This window comes from Desmodus rotundus, chromosome 10, assembly GCF_022682495.2.
Source record: "Desmodus rotundus isolate HL8 chromosome 10, HLdesRot8A.1, whole genome shotgun sequence".
NCBI lineage: Eukaryota > Metazoa > Chordata > Mammalia > Chiroptera > Phyllostomidae > Desmodus > Desmodus rotundus.
This window is the reverse complement of record NC_071396.1, coordinates 77256765-77281641: the sequence shown is the minus strand read 5'-3', so window position 1 is coordinate 77281641 and position 24877 is coordinate 77256765. Positions and strand designations below refer to the sequence as shown.

General features: G+C 40.9%; 1 protein-coding gene across 2 annotated transcripts in view; it reads left to right on the top strand.

Moving 5' to 3' along the window:
* Window positions 1-11021: 11021 nt before the first annotated feature.
* The window catches only part of OSBPL1A (oxysterol binding protein like 1A), a 201224-nt gene continuing 187368 nt past the window's right edge, over window positions 11022-24877 (top strand). Inside the window, exons 1-3 of one of the 2 annotated variants that reach the window (XM_045188012.3) lie at window positions 11022-11228; window positions 20878-20980; window positions 22728-22850. In XM_045188012.3, the coding sequence (XP_045043947.1) occupies window positions 22730-22850 (121 nt within the window). In that variant the 5' untranslated portion in view covers window positions 11022-11228; window positions 20878-20980; window positions 22728-22729. The remainder of the gene's footprint in view (window positions 11229-20877; window positions 20981-22727; window positions 22851-24877) is intronic. The other variant, XM_024580141.3, reaches the window with a different exon arrangement.

The window sequence follows — 24877 nt, the reverse complement described above, 5'->3', positions numbered from 1 at the left end:
GAAAGGAGTGAAGGAAGTGCTGTGAAGGTTGGGAAACCAAGCTCAGTCTTAGTCCCCTTTACCCCCACTCCATTCTTCTTTCTCTCTAGGCCATCTCCTGCAAGGCTCATGGCTTCGTGTCACCTCTACACTGATGATCACAGATTTATAGCTTGAGTCCCACCTGGCCTCTGAGCTCTCAGCCACCTACGTGTCACCTACACTTGAGTGTCTGAAAGGCTCCTTCAACTGCACACCCGTCCAGCTGCAGCTCAGAAGTGACAGGGCAGGATATGGGCAGTGCTGGGAATTCAGCCGGAGTTTAGCTGCATGCATTTGCAGTGTGGTCTGCTCTGTGCCAGCCCCTGTGCCAGCTTTCATGTTCGCGCCCCACCCCCACCGGTTGTTCCCATACATTTTCATCTGCCTGACATGTCATTTCTCCACGCATTTCCACACATTCGAATCCTATCCATCTTAATGCCTTAACTCTAAAAGCCATGTTTTCTGTAAAGCTGGAAAATGAAGCGAAACTTTCTTCTTTTTATTCTTTCTTCATCTGATCTTTTCTTATGGTTTTTATTATTTTCCATTTCTTAATATACCCGCAGATTTACAAGTTTCATATTGTCATATCCGCACTACTAGGTTGTTAAGTTCCTGAAGGAAAGACTGTTGTCAGTTTCATCCTTTGTCTCTCAGCCTAAAACAGTGCCTTGCACATGGTCATTGCCACTAACAAAATCACGTCATTTACTAAGTTAATATGTGTTTACCGACTAAAGGATAGATAGATGTATTGAGCAATGATGAATGTAAAATTCTCTGCTCTGGTAAGTCTTTACATATCATTATTCCAGCCTTCTTTCCATTGCTAATCCTATGCAATGCCACAGATATTTGTGGGTGATTCATAAATCTGTTTCTGGCCCTAAGCTCTTGCCCGAAGTATTATCCCCACATTTTCTTTTTCTTGCTTCATCTCTCAAATTTACTATGTTGAAGGTACTCACTTCCTATTTCCTGCTGTTTCCTATCTAAAGCTGAGGCTCGGTGTATACCCCACAGCTTCTGAATGTTTTCTCTATTCTAGCCCTCATTGATCTAGAATTCCCAAGTCCTTTAGAATTTACTTTTGTTATCACTTATTATGGCTAGCCTTTTTCATTGGTTTTCATTATATACTTTGCCTCTCAATTAGATTATAAACTTCATGGGGCCAACAATTTGCATATAAATATATCACTTTTTTTTTTTTTGCTGCACTGCCTCTCTTTCTCCAAGCTGTTTGCCTTTTCTTGTAGTTGGAAAAAATAACTACCACTAGAGGGCACTAGAGAGGTTCGATAATAGGATGAAAAAAAAGGCCATAGGTTTAGCAAAGTTGATATAATAGGAGTTACATAGAGTTCTTCAGTCTTTTTAGCGTCACAGAACAGCTGTGATTTGTTTACTTCTGGGTGCCACATTTGAAGAGAGAAAAGTGCGCACTGTGGATCAGAACGACGACCAGCTGGAGCATGAGGACAGGTTGGGGCATTAGGGAATGTAAGCTTAGAAAGCAAAAATCAAGGCAGCCCATGTGGGTTGTCTTTAACTTTTTAGAAGAATGGCCTGGGAAAGGGTAATCAAAGTTGTTCAGTTCAGCTTCACAGCGAGGACTTACAGGTGAGAGCTGTGTGGAGCCAGCCTTTGCCTCAGTATGAGGGAATTCTAACAGTAATGATGGTGGGGAGGGGGGAGAGTGGTTTGAGTTTGTAGGGGCAGAAAACCTTTCCTTTCTTTCCTTCTAGGTTCTTTGGCTGCTTTAAAAATTAAATTGACATAAGACAAGTTAACAAGGAAAAACGAATTTTGTACATACCAGAGCCGCATAAAAATACGGGGTAATGGAGGGTTATATACCATCCTGAGCTAAGGAAAAGGGGGTAGGGATCTGGGGCCTCAAAGGGGAGGAAGGTAATTCACAGGAAAATGAGAAAAGCAAATGTTTACAAATGGTAAACTCATGTCTGCCAGGCCATGCAGGTAAGTCTTTCTGATATAGAAAGTTCTCTCCAATAATGGCTTTCATCTCGGTAGAGGCCCTCTATCTAAATTCTTTTAGGCAGTGAAGTGGGAGGTAAAAAGCTCTTCCTGAGTCTGCTAGGCACTGATTGTCTTCAGCTCAAAGTAAGTTACATGCCCAAGAGGCACCATTCTGGGGTAGGGTATTGTGCACCCCCTACGCTGTGCTGTGAAGCAGCTATCTGCCAGTCTAGGGATTTCCCAGCTCTCAAAGGAAGCTCTCAAAAGGGGACTATGGGCCAGGCAGGCTTTCTGAGGCTTCCAAGAAGGGTAGTGTAATTGTCAGGCACACTGCTTGATCAGATAATTATGGATGGAAAAGCAGGATATATTCATGATGAAGAGAGCTAAGGGCTAAAGGTGGACCTGAAGATACTGTCCAAGTTATTCATGTTTTATGGGAAAAGCTATGAAAGAGAAGAGCTTGACTGAAAAGTGAAAAGGAGGCTGTAATGGGTATTTCTGTGATTGTAGCTGCCCATTATTCATTGCCCCCTTTTCTGGTAATATCACTGCTCCAGGATAGTGTGTGCGTGTGTGCGTGTGTGTGCGTGTGTGTGCGTGTGTGTGTGTGTAGGTGGAGAACTACCTCTCCCACGGAAGGTTGTCTTGTGGGATTATTAGTCAAGCTGCCCTGCCCTATAAGCCCAAGATTCACTTTTTTCTTTCTTTCTTTCCTTCTTCTTTTCTTCCTCTCTATTTCTTTCCCTCTCTTTCATTCTTTTCTTCCTTCCTTTCTCTTTCCCTCCCCCCTTTTCCTGAAGGAAGACAAAAATAGGAAAACAAAAATAATTGTAACTTATTCTTTCCCAGTGGTAGCACCCTGGAAAAAACTGTAGACTAGCTCCTCCTACTCAGATCCCTGGCAGTGCCCTCGTCCTGCCCTTGCCGGGTCAGATTTTCAGCTGCTTCTCTGACCCTGTGCATTGCATTTCTTGCTTTCTTAAGTCAGCGGGTGTCCGTCCGTGCTTGTGCCTTGCAACCAGGATACTAAAGACAGAGACCTTTCTAAATTTTTGTGGGGGTGACTCGAGACTCGAGAGTTGGAATATTTTAATTTAAGGTAATAGTTAATAAGCCTAGTAGGTAATGCAAGTGAAAAGCAATTTTTCAGGCACTGCAGGTATTGTCTACCCTGACTCCAGGAGACCACAGGCGATTAGACCTTTGTGCTCCACACTAAGCAATCAAGGCGGTATCTGAGCCGTTGTGTTCCAGGGAGAGATAGATGACCCCCTAGGGCACAGGTAACCACCCAGGGTGAGAATGCTGCAGTTTTCTTAAAATCTAATTTTCCCTGAATTCCAAACCCCTCACCACACTTTGTTCTCTGTTATAAAAAGGCTGGCTTCAAAGGAAATGTAGGATGGTCTGTTGGGTACAAATCCGCTGTCTTCTCAGATCGCTGGCCATCTGAATAAAGCGCCCATCAAGACTCAATCCCTGTCTCAGCTTATTGGGTCTGGTAGGTCACAGGTAGCACAATCTCCAGCTTTTCTGGTTTAATATTCTGGTGACTCTATTCTAGGGCAGATCTGGGGACTCTCTGGTCAGTCTGAGTATTGGGGAGGAGTCCCAATTGCTGCCTGAACTGGGGAGCCCAGGAGTGCGGATTTGGAGACTACCTAGCAGCTGTCAAGTGATTTCACTTGGGGGCTCTCCTCCTCCGACTCCCGGCACTTCCCGTCATTCTTCACATTTGATTGAATCATTGCACTTTCTGGTTCAGGTTACAATCTTGGGTCATGATTTAGATCATCAGTAATTTAAGGTACCATCTGGTTTACAGGGCTCTGTCTAGTAAAAAGACGTCTTCCGGTTTGATGAAGGTGCATTCTGGTTTAATTAAGGGGCCTCTGGTTTACAGAGCTTTGGCTCGTAGAATGGGGGAAAAGCCTCCATTCCAGGAAACTGCCCTTTGGGGTGAGTTTTAGCTAATTGGTCAACCTCTGCTTATAAACATATGAGTAAAAAGAAAATGGTTTTTATTTTAATACTTTTCAGCTTATGCACTGTACTGTATAATCTAGACTCAGGAGAGCGCTGGCCACTGAATGAGTCTTTAAATTACTGTATTATATTGTAACTAGAGTTGTTTTGTCAAAGATCAGGGAAGTGGGACAAAATGCCTTACCCAGAAACTTTCATGAGTTCACATAATCAGGATGCAGGATTAAAAGGAAATAGAATAACGGTCCAGAGGAAAAGGAATTTGCCTGTGAAAGACAGCAGAATCTTGGAGGAGAGGGGCCGGGAAGATCTGGATATTATGGCTGCCACAAGCATGGTCAGGGTTCCCACGGCCCCTCCAGCCCTCGGAGATCTTCCTCTTCACTTGGCTGAGGGAACTGGAAAAGTGAGCCTGAACTGGTCTCTCCATCTGGGACCCGTGAGGGAACCGAATTCAGTGGAGGAAAAACCCCTCCCAGGACAGTGCAATACCCTGTGTAAAATCTCCCAGTGGAAGTAGGGCCAGAGGGCCAGCCTGCTGGAGATTATGGGCACATGCTCCGTGTTCTACATCAGATCTGTTAAAGTAGAAAGACTCTGAAAGGACCAAAGTATATCTCTTTAGAATGGACGAAGGAGTGCACCCAAGCTTTTGAGTCCCTGGAGGTGCATCTGGCCTCTGCACCAGGGCTTGGGGCTAAAGTCCTTTCAGTTATACCTTCATGAAAGGCAGGGCGTTGCCCTAGGATTCCCACCCAAAAGCTTAGTGGCATTTTGTGGCCCATCACATACTTGTCAAGGAAACTAGATCACACTGTGGGGGGGGGGGGCAGCCTGCTTGAAAGCTGTAGCAGCCACCTGTGAGCTCTTACAGGAAGTTCAAAAGTTTTCTCTGAGATAGCCTATCACCATTTATGCACCCGAGCAAGTGTTGAGCCTGCTGGAGCAAAAGGGAAATATGTGGCTCACTGCCAGAAGAATGGGCAGGTGCCAAGCCATTCCTCTCAACAATCCCAACGTCTCCCTCAAAGCTGTAAGTTAAACCCTGCGTCTCTTCTCCCGGAGCCTGTCTCAGCTGTATTAGTACATGACTGTGCTGAGATAACTGATGAAGTTTATTCTAGCAGCATTATTTACAGGACCATCCTCTAGAAGAGGCAGACTGGACTCTCTATGCAGATTGAAGCAGTTACATGGACAAAGGAAACAGAAAGGCTCGGTATGCAGTTGTACCTCTTGAAGGAGTTGTGGAGGCCAAGACCTTGCCCTGGGAACCTCTGCTCAGAAAGCTAAACTGATTGCATTGACGAGGGCACTGGAATTGTCCCACGAAAAGAGAGTGAATGTGAATATCAACTCAAGGTAATCTTTCCTAATTTTGCATGCACATAGTTCCATCTGGAAGGAAAAAGAACTGTTAACCTCCAATAAAAAGGAGATTAAGCATGCAGCCCAAAATTTAAAACTATTGGAGGCTGTTCAGGTACCTTTACAGGTGGCAGTTATGCACTGCCCGGGGCATCAGAAGAAGGGCACTGGAGCAGCTAGAGGAAACAATCTGGCTGACTGAGCAGCAAAAGAGGCTGCTGATCAGGCAGATTAAAATGGAACGTTTATAATGCCTTTGGTACCTGTTCTAAACTTGTCACAATTTGACCCTGAATGAATATTTGACTGCAGACTTAGAAAAAGCTAAGGGTTGTGGGGTGTTGATGAAGAAGGTCCTGATAGTGGATGAAAAAAGAATAAGAAAAGAGTTATGCTGCTTCCTGAACATTTAGTAGAGCCAGTCATGAAGCATTTGCATGAGGCCACGCACTATGGGAGAGAGTCATTAACAACCTATGTCAAACCATGGCTCACAGGTCCTGGAATTTCTAAAGCCATATGAAAAAGTAATTGCTAGATGTGTTGTGTGCCAGCAGAACAATCCCAGGCCAGATCCCCATCAAAAGAAAGAAGGAAAACAATACCAAGGACAGTGCCCACTTGAGGACTGGCAAATAGACTTTACCAGATGCCAAGGGTCCAAGGGCGGACATATTTGCTAGTCTTTGTTGACACCTTGTCAGGATGGGTAGAAGCTTATCCTATTAGAATGGAGGAATCCTTGCAGTAGTGAAAGACTTACTGAAGGAAATAATTCCTCGCTTTGGCAACATCCAGAGCAATAATGGACCTGCTTTTGTTTCAGAAATTACACAGAAGGTTAGTAATTTTTTAGGAATCAAGTGGAGACTCCACACGGCATGGAGACCTCAGGCTTCTGGGAAGGTAGAGAAGATGAATCACTCCTTGAAGAAAAACATAGCCAAGCTGTGCCAAGAAACTCATGTCCACTGGGATCAAGCTTTGCCTATTGCCCTGTTCAGGATAAGGGGGGTTCCTTGAAGTGGGATTCAGTTGAGTCCTTATGAAATTGTGTACAGGTGACCATTTCAAGTTATGATTGGGGTGGGAGAGACGTATATGGATCAGGAAGTGAAGGTAAGAAAATGTACATTTAAATCAGACCTTAGCTGTAATTAACGACTGCCTGTATTAGAGACCTCTCCCCTACACGTTTGCTACATTCCTTTGAGCCTGCAGATAAGGTGCTACTCAAGACTTTCATGACAGCATCTCCAGAAAGCCAACTAGAAGAAAAGTGGACTGAACCTTGGGGTGTACTCCTCACCACCCCCGCCATGGTGAAGTTGGCAGGAGGAAGACCGTGGATCCACCACACCAGAGTAAAGAAAGCACCGGAGGAACAATGGACCACCGAACCTCAAGGAGACCTGAAAGTCATCTTTCTAAAACAATAACTTATATTATTTTCATTATTTTTTCTTTAACCCTATGTTATAGAAAACTTGTTCCTTTCAAATGAGATAAAAATATTTGGGTATATTCAGCAAAAATGTTCTAAACATCTCTGAATTTTGTCTCGTAGGAGGAACTTATGTTGAACAAACTTAAGACACACTACATGTCTTATAGGTGTTTGAATCCCCCTGGAGAGCCTTCGAAATTATACTTTGTTTAAGCATATCAATAAGGAAATCACCTACGCGGATATTTGTAACTGGGGACCTGTGGTAACTCTAAAGGACAGGAAAATGTTTCCCTTAAAAGTCACTAATGTAGCCCCAGCTGGAGAGAGTGTAACTTTTGTCAACTGTGCTAAAAACTGTTGTGTGCTTTATCATAGCTTGTTGTTGCATACAATGTGCCCCCTCATGTAGTTCTGCAATTATTATGTGTTCCTAAGCCCCTACCCTATGGCCTCATGCTAAGTTGCATGCTCAACAGCAAAATGAGTACTTCCATATGAAACTGATCTTATAGAAACAAGATAGTTTAAAACTACCAGTGGGGAATGATGGGGCACTCGAGAGTTGGAATATTTTAGTTTAAGGTAATAGTTAATAAGCCTAGTGGGCAATGCATGTGAAAAGCTATTGTTTCGGGAGCTGCAGGTATTGTCTACCCTGACTCCAGGAGACCATAGGCAATTAGACCTTTGTGCTCCACAAGAGACCCTAAGCAATCAAGGTGGTGTCCGAACCGTTGTGTTCCAGGGAGAGACAGATGACCCCCTGGGGCACAGGTAACCACCCAGGGCGAGAATGCTGCAGTCTTTTTTAAATCTAAATTTCCCTGAATTCCAAACCCCTCACCACACTTTGTTCTCTGTTATAAAAAGGCTGGCTTCAAAGGAAACATAGGATGGTCTGTTGGGTACAAATCCTCTGTCTTCTCAGATCGCTGGCCATCTGAATAAAGCGCCCATCAAGACTCAATCCCTGTCTCAGCTTATTGGGTCTGGTAGGTGACAGGCAGCACGAACGCTGGCTTTTCCGGTTTCGTATTTGTGGGGACCCACCAAAATCAGTCATTGGTGGGAGGCAGTTGCTTAGACACCCATGTTTCACACCTCCAGGAAAAGAGGGACTGGCACAGAATTAAGTCTAGATAAAAATAATTTAATACCTGAAATACACCAAGTCACTTACTTCAGTTATTAAACAAACTGAATGGCATGGTACAAATGACAAAAATAATTTATACAGCTCTTAAGAGAAAAAAGCCCCCATGACCTTAAAGCCTTGATATGGAATTAGTAATAACTGCAAAGTTATTATTAACTATATGTAGGTGTAGGGGATGGTTAATTTTCCCCAACTCAACAATTTATCTGGATTTGCCTGGTGACACCTGACCTACTTTTCAGCATTCCAGGCAGTAATTACCCAAAGCCCTCCCCAGAGTCTCAGTCCATAAAATCTTCCTTTTAATAAGATTTAACAAGCCTTTTGTGTGCTCCTGAAGCACTTCAAAGTCACACTGGCACCAGGGGAGTGTTTTTGAAACATGCAACGCACAAAGTGCATCCTGGGGTGTTGCAGGCTTAAGACAAAGCAACAGGGACACGACATCAGGCACTGTCATCCAGAGGGAATGTATTCTGCAGATAATACTGTGATATGGGGAGAAGAATAGTGGTAGAGAGCTGTGGGCTCCTAAGTGTCCTGAAACAAGCAAAGAAAGAGTCCTAGGTGGAGCCAGTCTGCACGGGGCAATGGGCAAGTCTGATGAAGTGCCCTGTGGTCTAAAGTTAATTAGACCACGTTTAATTTTTCTGGTGGGTTAGTCAGGTATGGGAATGGTAGGGCAAAGGGCTACTTATCCCCAAATCACTTTTCCATTCATCCACAGCTCCCATTTCCATTACTACATACCTGCGTCGTAGATAGGGATGACATAGTTACTTGAACATGCTCCATCTGCAGAGTTAACACATCTACTACTCATAAGCTCAGAGAAGACTGACACAATTGGGGACAATACAGTAATTGCTTTGTTGTTCTAGAACAGCATTGTCCAATATGGTAGCTGCTAACATGTGGCTTTTTAAATTAAAACTAATTAAAATTAAATAAAGTGAGAAATTCAAATCTTTAGTCACACTACCTAAATTTCAACAGCCCAGTAAGGTGCACAATAGGACAAGATAAAATTATAGAACGTTTTCATCATTGCAGAAAGTTTCATTGGACAGCATTGTTACAATATCTGTACTAGTTGTCAATAAAAATGCCAAAGTGATATATTTTCCTAAAGATTAAATATGTAAATACTAACGAGACTCCTATAAAAATTCAGTACATTTAGTTGTTAACCTAAAAACAGTGAAAGGCAGACAAGTGTTAATTTGAGATCAATAAGAATAGTTATTTGGGAATCATTATTTCAGGCAGAAGCCTAAATAATGTTCAGATTAGGAGACAAAGGCAAGGGGTGTTTATGAGAAAGGGAAGGGGAACAATTACGTCAGTAGAAGGAAGTCATTTCTATTGGTGCAGATAACATAACACAGTGATGTTATGTCTCAACAATGTTTTAAATTTCAGTCCAGTAGTCATAATATCTGCTTTCTCATTATGTTTGCAACAGTTCTTTGGGACAGAATGTTGCCCTATGCCCAGTGCAAATGTTATTTTGCCCTGTGTGTGTGTGTTTTAAAATTCGATAGATGATTGGATAAAAAAGATGTGGTGTTTTGCCCTGTTTTTAACCTCCCAAGGTTTGGGACGTAGGATGTGCAAGGCAGTTCCTCTGGCATGGCAGCTCTGGCTCCTTTTAAAGGGGCTCTGTTGTGTCATAGTGACCATATCAAGACTGAAATGTCTCTGATCGGTAATCATAATGATTACCTTCTATTACCTCCATCCTACTATTGGCTAGGATCTGTTTTCATTTAAAGAGTCAAGAGAGTCAAGTGAATTGAAAAATTAGAGTACTGAACTTAGCCAATGAAATCATCATAGTGCGAATGAAGGCTTTCGTGGAATCGTACGGAAAATTATTTCCATGGTTTTTTTTTTGGTTGTGAAGATAATTCAGTATCATTAGAAAATAAGCCTTGAGGTTTCTTCTTTGCGAGGCAAATGTGACTGCTTTAGTTACTACACATTTTTGCAGTTGGAATACTGTGCTCAGGTGCCTTTGTGTTAGTTAATAAAGGTGATGCTGGCCTGGGATACACAGGTGATGCTGGCCTGGGATACACAAGGACTGTGTGAGGACTCCAAAGACATTCTAAGAGCTCTGCCACACAACCTGCCACATGTAATGCAATGACTAACTGGCCTATATGTTCCCAATACGTTTCTAGATTTAAATTGATTATAAAACCACAGTTCCTTAAAAACGATATACCTATTTATTAACTTCTCATTATGAAAGAACATGTTCATTAAATACACTGAAAAATACAAGTTGAAAAACTGTTTATATGCTCAAATTTCCTTTCTCTTCTAGTTATGCCTATTTTTTAAATGTTGTTAATCATACTAGAGTTCAAACCTGCACAGCACAGACTGTGTTAACTCATTTAGCGAGCCCTCTTGTGCATTGAGACTGAAGAGGTGGTGGACTCTTCATAAAAGATTTGATGGGGGTGGGGTGGGAAGGAAGGGAAGAAAATTTTGTAAATACGTTGTCTCCTCGAGCATCCCTCGCTCCTATCTGCCTTAGACCAGGGAGAGCTCTGTGGAGCGTTAAGTCCATCCTTTGTTGTGTGAGAGAAAAAGGGCGTAGCTAATTTACACTGACAACTAAAGTCCCATGGGCAAAGTCGCAACCAAAGCAGAAAAGAAAACAAATCTGGGCAGCTGGGTGATGTATCTGTTTAATAACAAATTTCCAGAGCATTAACCCAGTATTTATATTTGCTTCGGTTTGGCGGGACTCCCTCCTCGTTCTCCGTGAAGGGTCAGTCGCTTCTTCCCAGTCCGAGTACCGTGGGAGGAGCGTGGAGGCTTTGCTCCGCCTCCCAGCCGTCCGCAAAGCCTGGAAACGGCTTAAGTGATCCAGTAGGGACTGGAGCGAGCGGACGGGGGAGGGGGGGGGGGCGGGGCCGCGGGAGCGCGCGCACACCGCGCGGCCTGCGAGCCGGTCACGTGCCTCACAAGCCCCGGTGCAAATTACACAGGCGCGGGCGCGCGTGCTCGTGGAGCTGGCTGCGGGGAGGGGCGGAGCCACCACCTCGCGGAACGATGTTCAGCTACCTCTCGCTCCGCCCGGTGCCTGGCGCTGGGATCCGGGAGCGAGAGTCTTCCCGGGGCCCCGAGTCCTCGGGAGTGCGAGCCAGTGACCTCTGCTTCTTCGACGTGGGGCGAGCAGACAGGAAGCCTGCGGTCGTGGCCCCCTTACCGGGAGCTCTGGTAGTCCGGGTGACAGCGTAGGTCAGTTTCCGAGGCCAGTTTCCAGGCGGGCGGGTTCCACCCTGCCTGGTGCTGGGGGGAGGTCTGTCTGCGCTTGGCAGGGGGAGCGTGCTGGTCTCCCGCGAGTCTCCGAGGATGGTCAGAGCGCTGGCGTAAAGATGTTGGCCACCAAGACAGGGTTCGGCAGCTGGCTGCTTCTGAGCTGCTAGGAAGTTAGTTGTTAAAAGTGGCAAGGTGTTGGCATTTGTGCACTTCCACTCGTGGTGCTATGACTTGGCGCTAGTGCCACACGCGTTCCCTACGAGGTCATCAGCTGCGTGCTTTTTCTGTAGTACTTTGATGTGTGCATCGTAACTTTTAGTGTCATATTAACGCGGGGAGGACTGATTCGCGGTGGAAGTCACGAGCCGTTCATGTGACCATTCTCACAGTGTACAGAGTGGTTAATTCGACAAGCATGAAAGACTCAAAGGGATTGAGAAACAATATGAAAGATTGCAGTCTCACAATAGGAAGGAGTCATTAACTTGGTGGCCCTATTGTTTGTCAGGGTTGTCCTGGTTTTAATGTTAGTTTTCAGTTGCCAACATTGTCTTGTTATGCAGACTGTATTGTGAAGTAGAATTGTTGGTATTTTGATACTAATTTAGCTTAAGGCGGATCGAATGTTGCAAATTTAGCTACTAGGCTTTTGTGGATAGTTAGTAATATAGTTAAATCAGCTTTAAAATCAGTGATGGGTTTTCTCTGAAAACTTATTAAGCCTTAGCACTGTATGATAGTTGATGCATTATGGATATACAGTTCGAATAGCCTAACCTGCTTCAGCCATCATTTGGAAAATACTTTGTTGATTTTTTTTTTTTTTTTTAGGGCGAGCAGTGTTTGCGTTCTAACCATGATACAGTAAATTTTTTCCTAGCCAGTGTGGTAGATTTATTTTCTGAATTACCCAGCTGAAAATTTAAAGATCTCTATATTAATTACAGAATAGTTATAGAATCCATGCTCTTTGCATCTACTACTTCTAAACTATGGACTGTATCTACAATTTACAGGGGAAATGGGAGAAAAGTGTTAGTAACATTCCTTTTTAAAAGGTAACTATTACTTTTGTCTTTTCTCCCAGGCAGAGCAACTCTGGCAGCATTGAGCAACTGATACTAAAATTAAGAGTTAACTGCTGCAAGTTGAGTAGATTTAACTGAAGCAGTTGTCCTATCTCACCCAGTATAGGGTTTTGCCAAAGTCTGTTTATCAGATGACACTTACTAAATGTCTCCTTGTTCATCAGCAGAAATTTGTGGTGGTGGCTAATCCTTTTCTGGAGGCAGCTCTCTTGCAGGTATTATTCCAGTAGTATTTACACCTGTAATTCAGATCAAGTAGATGTTACTTCTGTAAAAACATTGCTCCCTACTCTTCCCCCTAAAACAAAGGAAATGATAACTTGTTTAAAACCAACATTTAAGTAGAAGAATACAGTCAGTTTCTTTTGAGCGCTGACACGGTGCAGTGTCTATTAAATTAAATAATTTTTCCTTGTGTCTTTATTTGACTCAGGGATACAGCTATATCACATTTATAAATTGGAACTGCGTTGTGGCAATTTCTTGCTGCTTGACATTGATTAGAAGGTGAGGTTTGTACCTTATATGTATTCACTGAGAAAAGTGGTCAGTAGTAAGTAGAAATCAGGTTAACTAGTAACACATGGAGGAGAGAGACTAAAGTAGCAAGTGCATGTGAGAAATTTGAAGTGGTTGGGAACCTGGTCAGTTTTTTTCAGGCCAATGGTAATCAGAACTTTATTGATGACTAGTAAATTGTTTCCTGTTCTAGAAAGAGGTCAGGTGTTAGCAGAGTAGGCACCAACTTATATCATTTCACCAGAATTCATTAATGAGGTGTCAGAAAGATAGTTATGCATTCTGTATGGCATATGTTGATGGTCATAGTGCCATATAATCATAGGATGGTTTTGATTCCTAGAAATGTTGGATTTTTCCTTACTTTACCTGACCTCACCCACTAATAAAATGGGCAAATATAAGAAGTAGTTTTTAAATAAATTCAATAAAAAGAAATTTTAAAAAAGAAAGTTTTTAACAACAACAAAAACAAAAAGATAGAGTTTTAATGCTTTTAGTAAGAGGTTATAACAGGTCACTTACTGTTCTTGGATTCATCAACTGGCAAATAGGAAATTGCTATGTAGTGAAAGCAGTCCTTACCTGTACATTTTCCTATCATATGACAGTGGAAAGTAACCACATGGTTTTACTTTGTTGTTTAAAGTTTTCCTTTAAAGAGACACTTCTGGATATATGGTGTGTAACTGGTCAGTGTTATACATTAGTTTGGAAGACAGTTTTCAAATGAGAAATAAAAATGGGAAACATTTAAATACATATTGTCTAAATTTAACAAATTTATCATTAAAATGTAACATTTAACTTTCTTAGCATTTTTATTATCCAAAACTAGATTTATGTAATTTGTGGACTTTTCTGCCCTTTGCTTTTATGGATAACACCTGTTTTGAAACAGTAGTTGATAGCGTTCAGAATCATGTTGAAATTCAAATCAGGGGTGTGTCTAAGGGTTCATTCTTGGTGGTAGAAGCAGATAAAAATGTATAGCAATCTATGATTAAAGAGTTTCGTAAGGCAAAGCCATGAAGCTTCTTTAATTTTCATCAATTTTGACAAATATTAAAATTTTCAACTGAAAAAAGGTAAAAGATGAATGTCCAGCAAGTAGAATTGTTCTTTTCCTATATGTATGGCATCCAAGTCAGTGTGGTTACGAACTGAATATGAAAGAGAAGGTAAAGTAAAAATGTCAAATACAAAGTGAATAATAACTTGGTATAAACATTTTTACCTTGACTTCAGTGGTCTGTAAATTGTAGTATGAAATACACAATTCTAGCCCGTTGGAGATGATGCTCTTAATCTGGCACAAAGTCTCTGTATGGAAGCTAGAGTCAAAGTTGCACTGAATTAAAAATTAAATGATTTTTAATTTATTTTTTTTATTTTTAAAAGAAAGAATGAGTGTTTCCTAAAATAGACTTTATAATTTGCTGTTGTTTTCCTTAAATTGTCATGTTTTGGATATTTCATTTTAGTTAGTAAATAAAGCTTCTTAAAATGGGTTTAAGTGATAATTCAGAGCCAACTTCCTCAGTGCTCACACATGAACAAAAATTAGGATCAGTGGCATTTAATTTTAGAGGCTGATTTGAGTTTTATGAAATATATAGCATTAATAGTATTTCACCTCCTGATTAAAAGTTCTAGATTCTAATTGTGGTTTTACTGTCACACAACACTCAGCAAGTAAATTTACCTTTCTACTTTTCACTTTCTTTATTTCTAAAATCAGTGTTAAATATAAAGCTGCCTACTAATGTAGAATTTCTAAAACAAAATGCATTAAATTGTGTTATCACAAATGTCCTAGTTTTTTATGTATACACATATGTGATGTGTGACCCACACACCTGTTAGAGGACTTACTGTTTTTTAGGAACAGATATGATTGAGAACAAAGTTTATTTTTTTGCTGTTGCCATGATTTTACATAGTTACTGTAATTTTTAATATTTTCCTCATATTAACACAATATAATATCACAAAAACCCCACTGCAGTGAGCAGCTAGTTGCTGCTTTGGAATGCAGTGCTAACCAAGCACACTATAGATTTTTAAAACTTTTCAAGCTTAATTTATAAAATATATGTATTTGTCCTGGCTGGTGTGGCTCAATGGATTGAGTGCTGGCCTGTGAACCAAGGGGTCACCAGTTTGATTCCCAGTCAGGGCACATGCCTGGGTTGCTAGCCAGGTCCCTGGTGGGGGGCGCTTGAGAGGCAACCACACATTTATGTTTCTCTCCCTCTCTTTCTCCCTCCTTCCCCCTCTGTCTAAAAATAAATAAATCTTTAAAAAATATAAATATTTGTTTATAAATGCATTTAATTTTTCCCACGATTCAACTCCCAGTGTACAGTGTGCTTCAAGTCTTATTTCAATGTAATGCCAAGGGTAAAATCAGTATCTGAGAATTTAAAAAATAATCACAACATATAACAATTTTTTAATAATTAGGCTCCTTTTGGCTTTGTTAATAGTATAAAACTATTTGGTGATTTTAAGAGCCATATATCCAGTACTTCCTGACTTTTTTTTTCAAATTATATTTTATTGATTATGCTATTACAGTTGTCTTGATTTTCCCCCTTTGCTCCCCCACTCCCCCACCCAGCAGCCCCCACTTCCTCAGGCAATCCCCCCACCCTTGTTCATGCCCACAGGTCAAGCGTGTAAGTTCTTTGGCTACTCCCTTTCCTATACAGTACTTTACATCCCCATGGCTACCTATTTGTATTTTTTAATCCCCTCATCCCTCACCCATTCTCCCACAGTCCCCCTCCCATCTCTTTATGTTTAACTGTTGGCATTTTAATTGCTGTGTCTTGGGGTGGGCCTCTTTGCATCCATCTTGTTTGGGACTCTCTGTGCTTCCTGGACTTGCATGTCTATTTCCTTCAACAAATTAGGGAAATTTTCTTCCATTAATTTTTCAAATAGATTTCCAATTTCTTGCTCTTCGTCTTTTTCTAGCACCCCTATGAAACAAATGTTGGATTGCTTAAAGTTGTCCTACAAGCTGCTTACACTATCCTCATTTTGTTGGACTCTCTTTTTCTTCTTGTTCTGATTGGTTGTTTTTTGCTTCCTTATGTTCCAAATCATTTATTTGATTTTCAGCTTCATGCACTCTACTGATGTTTCCCTGTAAATTTTTAATTAGTGTATGCTTCATTTCTGACTGGATCTTTTTTGTGCTGTTGAGGTCCTCACCAAGTTCCTTGAGCATTTTATAAACAGTGTTTTGAACTCTGCATCTAATAGATTGCTTATCTCCATTTCATTCAGCTCTGTTTCTGGAGTTTTGATCTGTTCTTTCATTTAGGCCATGTTTCTTTGTCTCCTCATTTTGGCAGCCTCCCTGTGTTTGTTTCTATGTATTAGGCAGAGCTGCTTTGACTCTGTGCCTTGGTAGTATGGCCTAATATAGTAGGTGTGTTCTGTAGGGTCCAGTGACACTGCCTTCTCTGTCACCCAAGCTGGGTACTGGAGGTGTGCCCTTTGTGTGGTCTGAGTACACCCTCCTCTTGTAGTTGAGCCTTGGTTGCTGTTGGTAGGTCAATGAGAGGGATTTACCCAGGCCAGTCAGCAGCAAGGACTGGCTGTGACCACTTACCACCAACCTGCACCCTCCATGGAGGATCAGCTGTGTAGGGGCAGGGTGGTAGTGCTCTGATGTGGTCTGTAGCTGTCTATTAGGTATGCTGGCCCTGGAGTTTTCTGGGTGGTGCCACTAGTGCCCTTCAAGCTGCCACCCAGGCACTGGAGCCCAGAGGGAGTGAGTCTGATTAGGTGAGTCCGTGTGTAGGTTCTTTAGGAGGAACTGCTTGGGACTTTATCAGTTTCTCTCCCTGACTCAATCCCTGCTGGTTTTTGCAGCCAGGAATTGTGGGGACTTACCTTCCTGGCACTGGAATCCTGGGCTGGGGAGACTGGTGCGGGGCTGGGACTCCTCGCCCCTGAGATATCTCTCCTGAATTTTTATGTACTACATGTGGATGTGGGACCGGCCCTCTCCACATGGTGCCTCTCCTACCAGTCTGGATGGATGTGGTTTCTTTAATTCTGTAGTTGTCAGACTTCCATTCAACTCAATTTGTGTGTTATGAGCAATGGTGGTTCTATATTTTAGTTGTAATTTTGTTGTGGTTGTGCGAAGAGGTGAGCCATGTCTGCCTACACTGCCATCTGGACCGGTAGTCCTGACTTTTTTTTATTGTGGTAAAATACACATGACATCAAATTACCTTTTCAACCATTTTAAAATGTATTATTTAGTGGCATTAAGTACATTCACATTATTGTGCAACAATTACACTATCCACCTTTAGAACTCTTCATCATCCCAAACAGAAGCTCTGCCCCCATTCAACACCAACTCCACATTCCTTCCTCCTCCAGCTTTTTCTACTAACCGTCATCTTTCTATATATGAATTTTTCTACTCTAGATACCTCATATAAGTGGAATACTATGTCTGTCTGTTTGTTTATGGCTTATTTCATGTAGCAAAATATGTACAGGGTTCATCTATGTTGTAGTATATATCAGAATTTGAATAATATTCCATTGTATGTATATAACACATGTTGTTTTTCTACTCATGTGTCACTGGGCACGTAGGAACCTTCTGCCTCTGGCCTGTTGTGAACACGGGTGTGTGAATATCTGTTTGAGTCCCTGCTTTCAATTCTTTGGGTGTACAGCTAGGAGTGGAATTGTTGGTCATATTTTAATTCTGTGTTTAATTTTTGAGGAACTGCTATATTTTCCTGATGGTTTGAATTCTAGTTAGATGTGATATGTATTATTTAATAAAGTTAGCCTGAATTTCCTTGAATTCTAACTTTTCAAATACCTTTAAGAATTCAAAGGATACATTTAATATTTTGAATTTATGGTACTTGGGTGAAATAGCTCTGACTGTTTAATTTTATTGTTGATTTCTGTAGGGATTTCCTAATTTGATTCTACAGAAATTAAACTTGAATAGTAAAGTAGCAGTTCAATTTGTAAAATAATAGACCTCTGACCAAACTTAACAAGTTACGATTGCCCTTTAAACTGCAACTTTTGAGTCTCTGTCAAGATCTCAGAGTTGTTAGGACCACAGAATTTATCCACTGTATTGAATGAGGATTTAGTGGCATGGACTACCAAATATGGGTACTACTTTACCTTTATATATACGTAAAATCTTTATATTACATATTTTTTCATTACCATTTAGTCACCTAAAGCTCCCCTCCCCCCAGGAATCAAGTATGGGTATACTTTAATTAGGAAATCTGCAGTGTTTATAAGATAACAAAATATGAATTTGCTTTCCACACAACTTAAAATTAGAAATCTAGCTTCCTTAGTGGACCTTGGAGGAGAGGAAACATAAGGCAAAATGGTCTCTAGTCTCTCAGTTTTTGAAGCTCAAAATGTTTTCTGTTTAGTTATTTCCTTGGAAACATTCTCTTGGACATTAAAATCTTATTAATTAATCTGAAAACAGCTTGGAATTGCATGATCGTGAAAAGAGCAGTTGAAAAAAAGTACATAAAGTGATCATGAAAAATACTGCGTGTACTGATGGGGTTTGGCCCAGATCCGTTCTGATCAGCGGCATTAAGGGACTGTTGTCTTTTCCTTTTGGCTTAAACATCAGAGACAAAAGCACTTTTCTGAAACAGGCTCTCATGATGTTTAAGAATGTTTTTAAAAATCTGTTCAATGTGTACATTTGGATTATTTTGTATTTTTTTCTAAAGGTAACTTGTTTCGAGACATTAAATAGTTTATAAATCAGAGATACATCAAATTCAATACTAGTGAGAATGCTAGATACTCACAGAGTGTGTATTTATAAAATTTCTCCTTTTTTTGGTATTATTTCTTGTGGCATATAAAAAAACTTCATTAATTTTATTTTCACTCATGAGAAATGTGTTGGCTTTAGGCCTTCCTGTAGGGAATCTTGATGGCTTTGTCCTTGAAGAGCTATTGGGTTGGCCAAAAAGTCCATTTAGTTTTTTTCTGTAAAATAAGAAACATTTTTCATTTTCACCAATAAGTTGATTGATTTGGATATTTTGAGTATGTCGGCTTCTCCTGCTATTGGCTTCTAGTGGGTAGAGGCCAGGGGTGCTCCTAAACATCTTCCAGTGCATAAGACAGCCCACAGCAAGGAATTATTTGGCCAAAATGTCAGTAGTACGAAGAAACTTTGCAAACCATTTTGACGCATTCAGTAAGTCACAGCACCTTCTCCATACACTGCACACATCTTTTTTTGCATTTCAGTCATATTTTTACCTTTCTTGAAATAATGAAGCATAATATGTGGAAAATGTTGAGTATCTTCTTCCATCTTCAATATTAAAATGGCTGCACAAAAATTCACCAATTAGTAAGTTTTTTAAATGCATGCTGGTATGAAGGCTGGCACCACACAGCCTAACATAATTGTTTCGAATGAAGTTAAAGACAACTAAGCACTGCTAGAGCCATCTATGGAAAAAACTAAACAAACTTTTTAGCCAACCCAGTAAGTGCACATTCATTCATCCATTTGTGCATCTGTCCATTTAATTAATATTTGATTTCTTAGCGTGTTTTAAGCAGCTTACTAGGTACTAGGAATGTTGTGGGGAACATAATGGATAGGGAACCCATGTCAAACCCAGTCTGCAGTGTAGTGTAGGCAGAGCCAAAGAAATGGCCACGTGAATACCTACAGACGGACATGTGGCAAAAAATAGATGTGGTGGGGGCTTATTGAAGGGTGAGGGTGGTGGTAAAGATGGCAAATGAGGCCTTTGGAGAAATGTGGATAGTAATTTATCTGTACACTTACCTTCCTTACATCATAAGTTCTCTTAGTGGAAGGCCTGGTTTTATTTATTAATGTGCCATCAAAGTTTAGCACAATACCTGGAATATGGTAGGTTCTCAAGTGTTTATTGATTCACCTCCTGGCATGGTAGAGATAGGGAAGGTGATACAGCAGGTCCTTAAATAACATTTCATTATAACAATGAGATACCTTGTAACTTAACTCTTGTCTCTATCAATTATCCTATGGTGAAATTGGTTTTCTTTATATGTCATTTCATTTAAAGTTGCAGAACCTATCCATGACATTGACCCGGTGGTGATGTGGGTACCACAGCTTCTGGTGGCTGTCACACTGGAAACCTTCCCAGCTCCTGCTGGCTACCTAGATGCCCACGAAGGAATAAGGTTTTAGATACTAGTGTATATTCTGAGTGTTCAGGTCTGCAGAGACAGTAGAGGACCTTTAGTTATGGTACTTCTTGGATGAAGAAAGAAATTATGATGAATGTTTTTATGCCTTGGTTTGGAACATTTTCTTAGTAATTTATTTATAGCATAGCTAAAAGGAATGTAAGGATCATTTTATTCTACTGATATCATTTCGGGATGTTTACTTGGTTTTTAAATAACAGGTATTTTTGGAGTTGTGTTATTTTGATGGTGTTTGAGCCACTGGGAAATTAGTTTGCTATAAAAGTGTAGTTTTACTGTTGCTGCTTTGAAAAGATCATTGTTTATAGAACTAAGTTTGAAATGCATACATGATGTAATACACTTGTTTGTAAGGGGAGGTGGGGGAAAGTGTCAGTCCCCTCCCACCCCTGCCACTCCTTTCTGAAGTAATAGAAGTTGATGATGGGACAGACTTGACAATGCCTGTTTGCATTTTGGAATTTGTTTTCAAGGTACCACTTGTTTGAGTAAGTCCTAAGTTTTACAGTTGGAAAACCTTTAGAATTGCCTCAGTCTGCAGATGATTAACTTAGTTGGATAAGGTGTTAAATTGCTTTGAAAAGGAGAGAATATCCAAATTGCTTTAAGAGGATTTTGTAATCAAACAGGCATCTGTGTTAAAATGGATACATGTGGGATTTAGGCATAGAGCAACAGAAGTTTTATTTTTCTGTCTTGGTGTAATTTTTTTTTTTAAATTCTCACTCAAGGACATCTTTTTCATTGCTTTTTAGAGAGAGAGAGGAAGGGCCAGGGGGAGAGAGAGAGACAGACAGACACACATCAGTCAGTTGCCTCCAGTGGGTGACCTGACCAGGGTTCGTACCCACAACCTAGGTATGTGTCCTGGCCTTGTTCCCTTCTTAATTTTAAAATAAAAACAATCTTTATTTTATTTCTATTACTCAACCCCCCCCCCCCCCCCCGCAATCCTATCTTGTGGTAAGAGCCTCTCTCCTGTTAAGGTACCTAAGAATTTGTTTCTTTCCTTAGGATAATGGTAGTCATCTTGGGCTTTTCATCTACCTGCTTAAGTCTCCTCTAGGACCTTGTCTGATCCCTCCCTCATCTGTCCTTTTTCCTGTATTGCATGTGTTTACTCTCTTTTGGCTCTTGTTCCTTAGACTATGAACATGCCCAATTATCTAATTTCCAAAAGTGAACTCTCACCAGCTTTTCAGAACCAAGTTGCATTAAAGGAGTCTGGTGTACTCTCTCCCTGTTACCCACTTTCACTCCTCAATTTACCCCAATCTTTTCTGTCACTGTCATTTCCACTGAAAGAATTGTGGAGTATACATCAGTGGCTGTCTACTTGCCGTACCAATAGCCGTTTGCAGGTCATGCTTGTCCTTGCTCTTTCTTTGGTATTTCACAGCCATCTGGCCCCCTTCAACACTCCCCTCTCTCAGTTTCAGAGCTGCCACCCTCTTGTATCCCTGCTTTTACACTTAGTCCTTTCTGCCAGATCTTAAGCCACTGGCCTCGGTCCCCTTAAATGTTAATCTTCTCCCAGGGAGGGGGCTTGACTTCTACAGCCTGACTGACAGTTGATATGTTGAAAACTCTCACCTTTTGAGTTGTAGCCCAGGACAGCAATCTTCTGCTCCAGCTGGTACTAGCTCAGTGCGCACTGGACAACTCCCGGGGCGTTTGTTATCTAGCTAGAGAGAGAGTCCCGGTGTTTCCTATGCTGCCATCTTCCTAGAATTTTCCCTCAGTGCTCTGTAGTACGGAATTTAAAAAATATTGTCAAGTAGTTGCCTCCTCCCCTGCAACAAATGGAAAATCGTATGCATTTACATTTATATGAGCAGTTTATCAGAGTATCAGAGTATACTTTACTTTTCCTGCCCATGAAGGCACTGTGTGTGTTTAATTCTTTTTTTTTTTTTTTTTGCTAATCTGGTAGGCAAAACCCCATATTTTTGTTTGATTTATTTCTATTTATTTGAATATTAGTAAGAATGAATTAGTATTTCTTTTGGGAATTGCTATTCATAACATTTTGACATACATGCTGTATATTTCTGCGCAGTCCCTCAATATTTGTTTTGGAATTTATGAGAAAATATGAAAGAGAAAACACTCATTTATAATGGCCATGTGAAGGTCCTTATCAAAATTTATGTTTTCTATTCAGAATGTTTTTTGTGTGTGCGGGTTTTGAATGTGTTAATTTACATTTCAGTCCTTAATGTTTTTATTTGAATGGCCACATTTTTACTTTAGTAATTGTTGTAATAATAACTATTTATAAAATACCTGTATTTGACAGAATGCTTTTATAGACATAATTTTACGACAGCTCACGAAATTGGTTGTATTTTGCAGATGAGGAAACAGGCTTTGGACGATTAAGAAACTTGCCCCAATGTCTAGTGTACTTCTTCAATAATAATACAAAGGGCAAGCCGCCTGTCAGGGTCAAGTTCTGGTCCTGCAACTGATTTAATTAGTTGTTGTGTCTAGCTGCAAAATAAAGAGGATTCTTTCCCCTTTTTGTATTAGCAGGTAGTAGTTAAAAGCTAGTTATGTTCTTAGATAAAAGTAATTTTGTTATTTTGTGGGTTTTTTGGTGTAGAAATGAATACAGAAACTGAGCAACAGCTGCTCCATCATGCCAGAAATGGAAATGCTGAAGAAGTAAGACAGCTGTTAGAAACCATGAAAAAGAACGAAGTAATTGCTGATATTAATTGCAAAGGTAAGCTTTGATTGGATTTTTAAAATGATTTATTTATTTATTTTTAGAGGGGGGAAAAGGAGGGAGAGAGGGAGAGAAACATTGATGTGAGATAGAAAAACTGCCCCTACTGGGGACCTCTCGCACGCTCCCTGATTGTGGACCCAGCCTGCAACCTGGGTGTGTCCCCTGACTAGGAATCAAACTGGTGACTTTGCTTTGCGGAATGATGCCCAACCAACTGAGCCGCCCTGGTCAGGGCTGAATGAGTTTTTTCACTTTCTCTTTTACTACTTATGTACCCTCTCTTATGTACTTAACTCTATCATTTACTGAGCATTAATCTTTCTGATCTTGCTTGCAATAAATTTCCATCTCTGATCCTAGAAAGAACCCCTGTAAGAGTGTTAAAATGTCTCTCCTAGTTCTTTTAAGTCAGAGAAATTGAGATCCTTTCTTAAAATTGTTATGGATCATAAGCCTTATGAACTACAAGGGTGACTGGGAGCCCACAAGATGCATGCTATGACAGTTTGTTCTTCTTGAAGACATTGTAGTTGAACTTAGCAGGTTCAAGTGTTTTCTGTATGCTCAGGGAGTCATGTAAAGTACCTTGGAGATGGTGTCGGTCAGTATCCCTTCCCTCACTGAGACCAGTCCAGTAGAGTAATAGGTCGTTTGATGTCTACATGACACATATGTACCAGCATATGGAACTGTAGGGTGTCGTGGGACCTCATAGGAGAGGTATGTGACTGGAACTTGAGGGATTAGTTTTTTGAAGGAAGTGATTCGAAGGTGACATTTAAGGGGGGACCCATAAAACCCCGGAATTTATTTATAAAATATTGTGTATTTATTCTTACACGTTTAAACTTCAGTTACCTTCAAAGTCCTCTCCATTTGATGCAGTACACCTGTTGAGACATTTTTTCCCACTGCTCAAAAACAGTTTTTGAGCTCGTCAGTTTTGATGCCTTTTAGTACTTCTGCTGTTTTTTTTGTTTCACATCTTCCACATTGGCAAATCGTTTCCCTTTGAGGACTTTTTCATCTGGGGAGACAAAAAAAAAAGGTCGCTTGGGGAGATTGGGTGAACAGGCAGCATGGGGCATGGAGGTCATGCCGTTTTTAGTCAAAAACTGAACACTCACAGCACGGTGTGGGCAGGTGCGCTCATAAATCACCCATCGTGAAATGGGCAAACACATTGAAAGAGTCTTTCAAAAAAATTTCACTGAAGCTGAATGCAGCCTCTCACAACAATACCAGCTGGCACACTGATACAGATGGGTTCCTAGAACACTCACCTAGCAGTGGAAGCCTGTACTACAAGGGGCCCGCCCTCCAGAAGATGATTCCGGTTTTTTTTGTGGGGGGTGGCATCCCCCATCATATTAAGAATGGGTAGGGCTTAACCAGATGAAGATAAGAAGAGGGCTCAGCCTAGAAGAAACAGCATGTGTGAAGTGAGAGGCAGCCTAGATAGCAAGGGCCTATAGTCAGGAGGGGGTGAGGGGTAAGGCTAGGTAGGTAAGTAGCAGCCAAATTATAATGTGCCTTGTGTAGCAAGGTTGCACATATATTACACTCAGGTATGGCGAGAAATGGAATTTATTTTCTAAAATGGCTCTGCTATTTCAACAAGCACCTTCTCATTCTGGGAGTATGGAGGACTAAATATTAGTCTTTGTGAAGGCAAGGGGTATCTAGGAGAAAGGGAAGGGGAACAATTACATGAATCGAAGGAATTCCTTTCTATGGGTGTTAATAAGCTAAGGAAAGAATTTCTGTAGGGGTGTATAAGCTAATGTAGTGATGCTCATTTTAGAGAATAACTTAGTTTTCATTCCAATCATGACAAACAGTTGGAATACAGTGCTGCTTTAGGCCCAGCCCAAAGGTTATTTTGCTAAGTTTTAACATTCCAGAGGTTTGAGAGTAAGATGTGCTAGGAGTTCCTCTGGGATGGAACCTTCAACTCCATTTAAAAAGGACTCTGGGTATATTATTTTTTACATTTCCCCCTTTTGATTGAGATCTTTCCT